The sequence below is a fragment of the Hordeum vulgare genome, chromosome 3H (genome assembly GCF_904849725.1).
Source record: "Hordeum vulgare subsp. vulgare chromosome 3H, MorexV3_pseudomolecules_assembly, whole genome shotgun sequence".
NCBI lineage: Eukaryota > Viridiplantae > Streptophyta > Magnoliopsida > Poales > Poaceae > Hordeum > Hordeum vulgare.
This window is the reverse complement of record NC_058520.1, coordinates 600,265,974-600,277,054: the sequence shown is the minus strand read 5'-3', so window position 1 is coordinate 600,277,054 and position 11,081 is coordinate 600,265,974. Positions and strand designations below refer to the sequence as shown.

The following is an 11,081-nucleotide window of genomic DNA, read 5'->3' as shown; positions in this document are numbered from 1 at the left end:
GTCTCGTGCATGCTGGGCAGGGCATCGTCCACGTCCACTTGTTTGTTCGATTCGCCGATTTGGGTCTCGTGCGTGCCCGTTTCGAGGATTCCGGCGAGCGGAGGCAGCCAGGCAGGGCAGGACCACGCGCGCCATGGTTCCAAACGAGACCCACCTCGCTGTCGTAGCAAGATATCCATGGGGCCGGCCGGCGTAGAACCCGCGGAGGTCGAAACGTGGAATTGTAGATCCTTGTCACCATCCGGTACACGGGTTAGCAGCAAAAGGCGGATCTTTGTCGAAAAATCAAATCTCAGCCCACCCTCATCTGATCTAGGCGACCAGTAATTAATTTTAAATATAACAGGAAAAAGTATAACAACAACTGACTTTTCTTTTTGGTCAACCATGATGTCCGGAGAAAATTTCGTGATATTCGGACGTCCGAGGAGCTCGCAGAAGGAAAGACAAAACCGGGTACAAACTGCGTGTCTTCATAAACTTTCTCACCGTCCTGATTATTTAATTTTAAAAAAATCTAAACTGCACACAATGCACAGCCGCTTTCCCGTGCGGCCCCTTTCTCATGCACATAAATTCAAACAACTTGCTTAGCGGTGTTGTATTTTTTTAAAAAAATTATCTCTCAAACCGTTATTTTAATTAATGATCCGCTTTCACCACTAACTTTATCGTGATGAGATCTTCAAAACTAGATCACATGTCGACATGTTTCGATAACTTTTATTTTTCGTCGTTACTTGTCAGATTACTATCACTTACTTGTCACATTATCTGTCACATAGTTCTCACGTTAAATTAACTTGGTTATTAGATTTATGAATGTCGATATACCCTCCTAAAAAACATGATTCATTGTGCTTGTGCTGGTTCATGCATTTACTTGCTTATTGTTAGTGCTTTAATATCCTTTTTTAGCTTCACATAACACTGCAATACTTAAAAAGTGTAAAATTATTGTCCGATAACTATGTATAATTTTTATGACAACTATCACTCGTAAAATGACAACTATGATGACATAAATGTAGCAACTAGGAACGACGAAAAAAATATTCAACAAAACATGTCAACATGGGATCTTATTTTGAAGGTCTCGTCGAGACGAACCTAACGGTGAAAACGAATCTTCAATCAAAGTATTAATCTATGAGATAAATCATTTTTTCCAACCCGCATGCATACATGCATGCATAGAGCAGATGGTGGTTGAAAGCGACCCGTGCAAAATTTACTGAAAAACGACGAACGTGTTTAATTATGGGTTAACAAGCCGCCGTACGAGAAGTCAGCCATGCATGGCCGCTATGCTCCTTCAATTTTTTTAGTTAAGGGCTGCTCAGACGTGAAAGCACCATTAAATTTGGTATGGAATTCACGCACCCAGCATCTTGCATGCCACAATTTTATTTTGTATTTTATGAACTTTTTGCTTTTTTTTATTTTACTTATTCATGCGCAGGAGCACATGAGGTCGGAACCCGAATTGCTGCATCCAATCTTTATAGCATGTATACACAAAAATTCGTGATGCATCTGATAATATTAGGGGACTGCTATGCATCTATCGGTAGATAAATATCCACCTCGACAACCGTTTGATCTCGCGCGTGTAGCCGTCCGATCCGCTGCGTCTGATCCGCTCTGGACGCAATTCCTGGAACGATGCTCGAGTTGCAGAAACTTTCACTTTGTTGAAAAAATAAACTTTGGATCCGTTAATTCCTGAAACAACGGTCGAGTTTCAGAAACAATTTGCTTGTTGCAGATTTTTTTTCCTTCGTCTTTCTGTAACATAGGTATTTTTACGGAAGAATTTTTTTGCAACAAATGTCGTGTTGCAGGAAACTTTTTGCAACAAAGGTCGAGTTGGAGAACGCGGCGGCGGGGGCAGGTCGAACTCCCCGCCGGCGAGCGCGGTCGCGACGAGCTTCTTGATCTGGGCGTGCGCCTTTTGCTCGGGGTCGGCGAGGTCGGCACAAGGTTGCTCTCCTCCTTGAAGGACACGGTGGTGCCCTCGATGACGGCCCCAGCCTCCGCCTCCGCCTACTCCATCTTCTTCTCCTCGTCGTCCTCCGCTGCCGCCTCGTCAGCCTTCTCGTCCACCACCTCCACGGCCTTCTCCTCCACCACCTTGCTCCAAGGCCAAGGGAGCCAGGGCTGGCCATGGTTGTTGCGACGGGAGCTCGCCGGCGTCCGCGCCCCACACCTCCTCGTTCGCCGCGCAAGGTGGGGATCCGGCGATCCGGCGAGGTGGGGATCTGGTGAGGGGCGGGCCGGCGGTGGAGGGCGGCGGGGCAGCGCACAGGCCGACGGTGGAGGGCGGCGGTAGGCCGGTGACGGCGTGCGTGCGGAGCCGCGGTAGGCTGACAACGGACTGGAGAGTTTCTGAAACAACTGCCCAGTTTGAGGAAAACATTGAACGCGGGATGGGAAAAAATTAACGGATGAGGAGGCGGCGGATGGATCGCACTGATCCACCGATGGAAGGTAAGACTTTCCCATAATATTACACATAATTTTATTTTTTACATTTTTTTGGAAGTTTCAAATAAGGGTTTCTTCCTTTTTAAGAAAAAAGAAAAAAACTAAACATGGCACTCCATAACCCAGTGCAATGATCGGACAAACTATAGCCCCAAACCGAACAAGCTTCGTTTCTACTCCGGGATTAATCAATGCATGAATAATACATGTGTTTGGTGGCAGCGGAACAGTGAAAGTGTCCAATCGTGAACCACGGCGCTGTTAAGAATAGTTACTCCTCCTCCTGGTCATGCACTGGTGCCCAGCAAAGAGCAAAGCCAGCCCGCCAACCACGCGCACTGCAAGCGCTAACTCCGGACGCCGTCCCCTTCCTCCTCCCACGTCCCAACAAAATTCGGTGCATGGAAGAAACCCACACAGAGTCGTTGGCAAGTTGGAATTGGAAACGGATCTTTGTTTCGCCACGCCAGATCTTGGTTGTGAGCCGAGCATGTGCCTACCAACCGACGCCGTTTAGCCAGACACCGGACCGGAGCAGCAGTTAACGCAGCCGCCTGGCCGCAGCAGGCCTGCGCGGCAGAGAGGGAGCAGGAGAAGCGAAGCGAAGAAGCTGGTCTCAGTGCGTGGGAAGCGGGGAAAAGAAGAAGAAGAAGACAGGGCCAAAGATGGATGGATGGATAGCGAGTGATCGTCACCGATCCAGAGCCAGAAGAGAGGAGAGGAGAATATCTCCGTCCCTCCACAGGAATTTTTCAGAGCCCGCACACCGCCACCAACACATATAAAATTAAAAAAAAAATTCCGCAAAACCCAGCCCAGCCTTGGCTTGCACAGCACATTTTAGAAAAGTACTAGCAGTACTACGAGGAGAAAATGAGGGAGGGGGAGGAAATGACAGTGGCGTGAAAAGCCGGAGGAGGGGGGCTAGATTGATGGGCCCTGTCAGGCGGGTACTCCTATATAGGCCGCTAGAGCTAGAGCTAGAGCTAGAGCTAGACCGGTGGTAGAGTGGTCAGTGGTGGTAGAGCGAGCGAGGGAGCTCGGTGCTTGGCTTGGAGGAGTTGGAGATTGTTGGCGCTAGTAATTGGGGCCGGATAGAGACGCCGCAGCCTAGTGCTACTGCACTCGCTATCCATCCTCTCCTCTCCTTTTTCAAGGCGGAGAAACGGAGAGAAGAGAAGAGAAGAGAAGAGAAGGAGAAGCAGCTCCCACCACACCCGCAGCCTCAGCCTCAGCCTCAGCCCCCGCTGCTCCTGCGTCAGACACTAGTACTAGCGCTGCTCATTTTTATTCTCCTTCTAGCGGATCGCCGCCGTAGCCTCAGCTCAGCAGCCGCTACGAGTAGCTTCTAGCGGAGCGGGTAGGCGGCGGCCGGCGGGTTCGGAGGGGGCGGTGGTGGTATTTTTAATCCCGATCTCCGCCGCGGAATTCGCTGGGTATAAGTGTGGCTTCGGGGCGGCGCTTCCCATCCGACACCGGCGCCTTCGCGGACTGGGTCGCGTCCTCGGCAGCGGCCGCCGCCGCCGCGGGGAGCAGGGGGGACGACCTCTCGCTCGGCTTCAATGCCGGCGCGGCGGCCGCGGCCGCGGCCGCCTCCGGCGCCGCGCTGGGGGCCGGGCTGTGGGGCGCGGCCTCCTCGTCGCCCGCCTCGCGCCAGGCGGCGCTGAACTACGGGATGGCGGCGGGGGACGTGGGGATGGTGGTTGTCGCGCCCGCCGCCTCGTTCCACCACACGCACCACCATCACCACCACCACGACCCGGCCGCCTCCGACGCCATCTTCCCGCTGCTCTCCGCGGGGCCCTGCGTGCTCGACCCCGAGGCGGCCAAGGCCGCGGCCGCCAGCGGCGGCATCCAGTTCTGGCAGTCCGCGCAGCATCACTCGCCGTCGGCCGGCGGCGCTGGCGGCGGCAACCCTAACCCTAGCCTTGGCCCCTTCTACCTGAAGAAGCCCGTCCCGATGCTGGACGGCGGCGGCGACGGCTCCTCCGGCTCCGGCACCACCACCTGCCAGGACTGCGGCAACCAGGCCAAGAAGGACTGCACCCACAGCCGCTGCCGCACCTGCTGCAAGAGCCGCGGCTTCGACTGCTCCACGCACGTCAAGAGCACCTGGGTCCCCGCCGCCCGCCGCCGCGAGCGCCAGCACCTCGGCGGCTCCGCCTCCTCCCCCGCCAACGCCTCCACCGCCGCGGGCTCCAAGAAGCCGCGCCTCCTCTCCTCCCAGCAGCAGGCCACCACGTCGCACACCTCCACCTCCAACGCCACCACGCCCCGCAGCTACGACACCACCTCCAGCCATCAAGGTATGTATGTGTTGTAACCACGGAGCCGTATACTCCTCACGCGTGCGTAATTCCACACGGTTCGCTGAGCATCGATCGATCTACATACATGTGTGCTGCAGACGCGTCGTTTCGGGGGAACCTGCCGCGGCAGGTGCGCGCGCCGGCGGTGTTCAGGTGCGTGCGCGTGACGTCCATCGACGACGGGGAGGACGAGTACGCGTACCAGGCCACGGTGACCATCAACGGCCACGTCTTCAAGGGCTTCCTCTACGACCAGGGCGTCGACGACGGCCGCGCCAGCAATGACATTGATCCGTCCACCGGAGGCGCCGTGCCCAACATGTCCGAGCTCCACCTCGGCGGCGGCGGTGGCAATGCCGCGAGGGGAGGCGGGGGTTCGTCCTCGATGGCGCCCTCGGACATGTACGGTGGCGGCGGCGCCGGAGGAGCAGGCGGAGGGGGAGGAGGCCAGCACATACTTGGCGGCGGGTCCAGCTATGGTAACACCATGAACTGAGCTGAGCTGAGCTGCTAGAAGAGTAAGGTCACATAGTAGATCATCACTACAGTACCATTCTTTGCTTTCTTCTCTTCATTGCTAGTAAGTACAAACCTGTCAACCCTCCCATGGCCGGGGTGCAATGCATGGTTTTCGCCATTAATTTGTTCATGCTGTATGACGACATCCAAGTGTTAATCGTTCCTAGTCTAGTCCAGTCCAGTCCAGTCCTCCTAGCAGCAGCAGTTCCTTAATTTTCTAGCAGTACTAATGTACTCTTAGAGAATAATAATTGTCAATTAGGAATGTTAAACAGGATAATGCAAGATCAAATCAACACTAGTACCACTTTGCATAATGAATTGATCAGGTCATTGCCTGCTGGTTTTGTGCAATTGGTTTCTTCTTGTCTCATGCCTTGCTTATGTTCCCAATGTCTGCCTTTCCATATGTGGGGATGTGTTCAGGGGTGCAAACCATGTAGGCCGTGGGTGCCATTTCGAGCAGGAGGCAGGGATCCAGAGGAGGCGTGCACTGTTCAGGCTTCCTCTCCTGCTGATAGATTACCATGATAGGCTGAGCAGAAAAGTTTGACTCTTGCTATACTCACTTGCTTGGCCTTCACTCCTTTGCGTGGCCGATTTGGCATCCAATGCTTGCCATGCCTATCTTGATTATCTCACTCACTCTTCAGAGCACCCTTTTCCCTGTTTGTTTTCCCCATCTTTTTCTACGGTAGGTAAGCATATGGATGCATTCTTGGCATTGGCTTTGTGCTTTGTAGATGGAGCATCTTCTAATTGCATTGGAACTTGTGTCCTAGAGAGAGAGAGAGGCCAATGTGTAATGCATGTGATGAGGGAATTCTTGTGCATATTATACACCATCTTATCTAACACTCATGCTACATGTTAAACTAAGTAAGCATCTTCATCTTTTGGTAATTGGCATGCATGTTGGGGAGCATGTTGTGGTAGAGAGACTAGAGGAGATGCATGAGGAGGAGAGGAGGCAGGATCATGGAGGCTTCCTGTGCTTCATCCTCCTACCAGCCATGGTTTTTTGTGCTAGCCCCTATATTGATTCCCCGTGCCGGATTGACAAGATGTGAAAGGAAAGGAAAGAAAGGCGTGTGAAAAGCAAACCCATGCATGCCTGATTTGACACGGTTCACTGCCCGGGATTGCAGCCTTCTTTCTCCTTTGCTTGTTGGGTGGAAATTTTGGTCGGCTACACTATAGCCTGCTTGCTTAAACTGCTGTTGCAAGTTACCTAGGGGCATCATGAACATGGGTATTGGGTCGTAACGTCATGGCTTATGAGCCATGATGAACATTTCATAAAAATTGGGATGAACCATGACGAAGTATATTTAATTTTTTTGGGGATTGGTGTTCGTCCCTGGGCTATCTTTTCATCACCAAAGCTGCCATTATCTCATGTGCGCGATCATGGCGTCCGTCCATGTCTTCATGTCGATTGTTGCCATCCTTTGGGGAGCACGGTTACTGTTCAGCTATCTTCTTTATTTCATCAGCTTGTAGATGGTAGACTTTGGGGGCTTCGTAGGCCTTGACTCTCTCCTTGAATCGTGCTGCTGCTTGACTAATTGAACACCTGCCGCTGCTACTGTTGGACAAGGTTTCCTTCTTTTCTTCCTAATGTTTATGTTTCCATTTAACTACTCATGCTAGATGAGGTGCTGCTGCTAGTTAGTCTCCAGTTTGTTTCTTTTCACTTAACTCCAGAATTTTGTCATCGCACACCTGGGCAAATAATTGGTTGTGATCAGAGACGTGTGGCACTAACAGACTGTTGAAGCATATAATTGGCACCATAAATTGTATATTTATTTATCCCTGAAAGCACGATTCGTCACATGTTTTATTATTATCAATGCTGCTAACTTCTGTCACGTCCCTTTTCTTTGGACAACAATTTCAACGGACCTAATGACGAGGACATGTGCTGCTTGTCTTCTTGTGAGGATGGTGATCGAATTGACTAGCCCAACTCTCATGTGCTGACATTTGTTAATCCCCTTTTAGTGTGCCTGAAAAACTATTCTTTGTCCTGTTAAATTTTATGGTATCAACTCGGTATTGTGATATATGACTTGCTAAGAAACAAATGATTGTTCACTGATTACTGATAGATGAAAAGGATTAAATATTGGGCTGCTAACTTTTGTATTTGTTGCTATGTAAGCCATGCACTTGGGAGGCATGGGTGTGATTACGATTTGGATTGCCTATAGCTTTTATGCTATGTTTGTTTATAACCTGATTGTGACCTAATATATTGGAAATCTGCTAATTTTTCATTTAATTATGTTCAACTCAAGTAGGGTTTTGTTCGTAAGTGGTATTTCTTTTGTGTGTGTGTGTATGAACATTCATGCTGTCATTTTTTCTATCATAATCGTATTTACCATGGTGTTTGACAATACATTTATACTGTTCTTTGTTCCCTTTTGAAGTTCATTGATTCAAATTTGCATGAGATATCTGATCTGGAAGGCAGATATATTGATATCACATCTATGTTAGTATAGTAGCTATGGTTTGTTTTATTCAAGTTATTAATCATGTCTTTTGCAAATTTCCCTTGAGATGGTACATGTTTATATGACATAACATGAGTGATTGAATTTTTTTTAATGTGAAATTGCATCTAGTCGAATAATCATTTATACTAACTTGGTATTGGTTGGTCCTGATCATTGGTAACAGACCTAGTACTTGTTTAGTGTAGACAGCTCTATTCTTTTTTCTTAACTTTTTTTGTGTTACGTGTGTTATGTCTTATGTGATATTATATTCTTGTTTCGCATTAGTGTTGTCCAGTCACTGGAATAATGTTTTCCTTACTTTGCCTAGCCTTTCTGACAACTAATATATAGCCTTTATGACAACTAATATATAGCCTTTCTTAAAATTTTATTGTAATGTTAGTTGGATCATTGAGTAGTTAACATTGCTTCCAAGTTTCTACCTTATGGTACCACCAATGCCTGTTAGAACCTGTGAGACATCAGACATGGTGTGTGTTTTGTTGGGTGATTGCTTTGCATCATTATTTTCATTATTTAAGAATATGTATATTTTGGACGGCGGCGTGGATGTGGACATGTCACATTTGCTCTGTATTGTGTTGCTGAGGATACTAATGGGTTGGGTTTGCATATAGCGCAGGTATATTTATGTTTTTGACATTTTGTGATGCTGATGTTTGCAGTCCCAAAACGATGTTTATTTAGCCAAATTTTGCTACTGCTGCGAACTTATGTTTTCTGATGTGTTGTATCCATGAATACCTAGTGGCACCTTATATTTGCATGGATCTTTCTATACAAGATCATGGGCATGTCATTTTATGGCATATATTCCTCTATAGTTAGTACCCCTTCCGTTCCTAAATATAAGTCTTTTAAGCGATTTTACTAAGGGACTACATACGAACAAAATGAGTGAATCTATACTCTAAAGTATGTCTATATACATCCGCATGTAGTCATCTAGTGAAATCTCTAAAAAGACTTGTATTATGGAACCGAGGGAGTAGTATCTTTGCCATTTGGACATTCTTCAATTCAAGGCTGTATATTTTCCTGACACAGGTATGATATTTGTGCTCAAAATGAGCCCATTGTCTGGTTTGGAATATGCTGGAGTTGCTTTGGAACTTGCCGAACCCACTGCTCTGTAAACTGTACATGAGATGCACTAGATGTACGTTTTACTCCGAACATTCTGATGCCCAGTTGGATTGATTGTGCTGATGCATAAAGTAAAGCGCAATCACTCCCTGAATTCATGCGCTCCTGGGTACAGGTGTGTGACATGATCTAGCAATGATTCCGGAGGCCACTCGCGCAGTGCCGTAACTGTTGTGTTGGTTAAAGCTCCACCATATGCTTCCTGAAATGATGGCCAGTCCGGCCAGGCCGAGTGCCTGGGTTTTTAAGGAACCAGCCGAATAATCCTGGTACAAATCCACGCTCTGTCTTTTCTTCTTTTTGCCCTCGTTGTGCTGCTCTTGTTTTTCGTGTCGTGGCTTTGTTGCTCGCTGCAAATAGCCCGGCTGTGACTGGCACGAAGAGCAGAGACAGAAAGCTGCACTGATGATCATTACAATGACACGGATATAATTTCTCCTTGCTTAAATGAGACTGGTCGAAGTATGTTACTAGTCCCTGTTACTACCTCCATAACAGGAACATTAACACGTGTGTATCATGCAAGTCTTCGTCTATTTAGATTTTTTTTTTCAAAAAAGAGGCATCGCCCCGGCCTCTGCATCGAGTGATGCATGCAACCATTTATTAAGTATGAAACCAGTCTAAAAGAAGTACAAAGTAGTCTCAAAAACAAAAAATAAAAAAGGATTTACAAGGCGACCACAACACCAACATCAAAGATATCAACAGACCTAGATAACTATCGACCTATTCTATCAGCATGCCGCCATCCATATCGGTTGAAGATACCCTGAGCTACCATCTCCCATCGGGCACATTCAGTAACCAAAGGCTCTCTGGTTTCCACATGAGTGAGTAAGGACCACATGCGGATTAAGGCGGTAGCCCTGAAGATGACCTGCAAAAAATTAATATGGTGTTGTCTGTTTAAAACTAGATCGTTTCTGCAGTTCCATATAGCCCACAAAAGAGCAGAAGTTCCAACTTGAATTAGTTTGGCGTAATAAACATTAACCCCTTTCAGTCACGTCCCAAATAACATGTTAATGCTAGTAGGCGGGGCAATGTTAAAAGTAATATGTATGGAGCGCCATAAGAGTTTAGCCATAGGACAATTCAGAAACAGGTGCTTAATCGTTTCATGCGTCTGGCAAAAGCTGCATCTTCGATTTCCTTTCCAATTTCGCTTGGCCAAGTTATCCTTAGTTAAAACAACTCCTTTGTGAACAAACCACATGAAGATTTTTATCTAAAGGGGAACCTTGACCTCCCATATATGCATTGATTTTGAAATAGGTGAAGAATCAATAATATGCTCATACATTGATTTCACTGAGAATGTACCATTGGTAGTCAATTTCCAACGAATACTATCGGTAGAGTCAGAAAGGCTAATATCCATTAGCCGTCTGACTAGATGCAGCCACCTGACCCATCTATTGCCAATCAAGGCTCTACGAAACTTAATATTTAGCGGAATCTCACGTAAGACTGCCGTAATGGACGTCTGTCTACGCTGGGCAATATTGTAAAGCTGCCTATTTAGATGTAGACTTATCTTGCCTCGGGGTGTGTTATGTTACGACAATATGTTATGTTAGATGTAAACTGACGTTCAGGTGAAAAATGAGTTTATAATTGCTACATTCTCTGAGGAAGAAATCTGAACTGTGGTGTTGCAAATGAAACACAGCAAGGCTTCTGGACCAGACGGTTTTTTGGTGGAGTTTTATCATTTTTTTGGGACTTGATTAAGGTGGATTTGATTCAGTTGTTTAACCAATTGCATACAAAAAAAACCTAGACATTGCCCGTTTTAATTATGGGGAAATTATTTTCTTGTACCGACTAAGGAGGCAAGTCGAGTAATATCGATCGATCTGCCACCTAAATGTTAGTTTTAAAATCTTAACGAGGGTTGCAACTAGCCGATTGAATGGGGTGGTGCGCCCCACTCAAACAATATTCATGCAAGGCCACAACGTACTCGATGAAGTTGTTTTGCTGCATGAAATTGTACATGAGCTTCACCGGAAAAGTTGAGGGATACATCTTAATCATTGATTTAGAAAAATCCTATGATAAAGTCAAATAACCCTTTCTTCTG

At 47.4% G+C, this 11,081-nt stretch overlaps 1 protein-coding gene across 1 annotated transcript; it reads left to right on the top strand.

The window, feature by feature from the left end:
* The first annotated feature begins 3,474 nt into the window (after window positions 1–3,474).
* On the top strand, window positions 3,475–5,665 carry LOC123445547 (protein LATERAL ROOT PRIMORDIUM 1-like). The gene is made up of 2 exons (XM_045122543.1): window positions 3,475–4,793; window positions 4,895–5,665. Exons 1-2 carry the CDS (start codon window positions 4,163–4,165, stop codon window positions 5,290–5,292), a joined length of 1,029 nt encoding a protein of 342 aa, XP_044978478.1. The 5' UTR covers window positions 3,475–4,162; the 3' UTR covers window positions 5,293–5,665.
* Window positions 5,666–11,081: the final 5,416 nt, after the last annotated feature.

Excerpts from the sequence above, each read along its gene's own strand:
- LOC123445547 (XM_045122543.1), top strand. The coding sequence starts at position 4,163 with ATGGCGGCGGGGGACGTGGGGATGGTGGTTGTCGCGCCCGCCGCCTCG. Across the intron at positions 4,794-4,894 it reads CACCACCTCCAGCCATCAAG|ACGCGTCGTTTCGGGGGAAC; the intron begins GTATGTATGTGT and ends TGTGTGCTGCAG.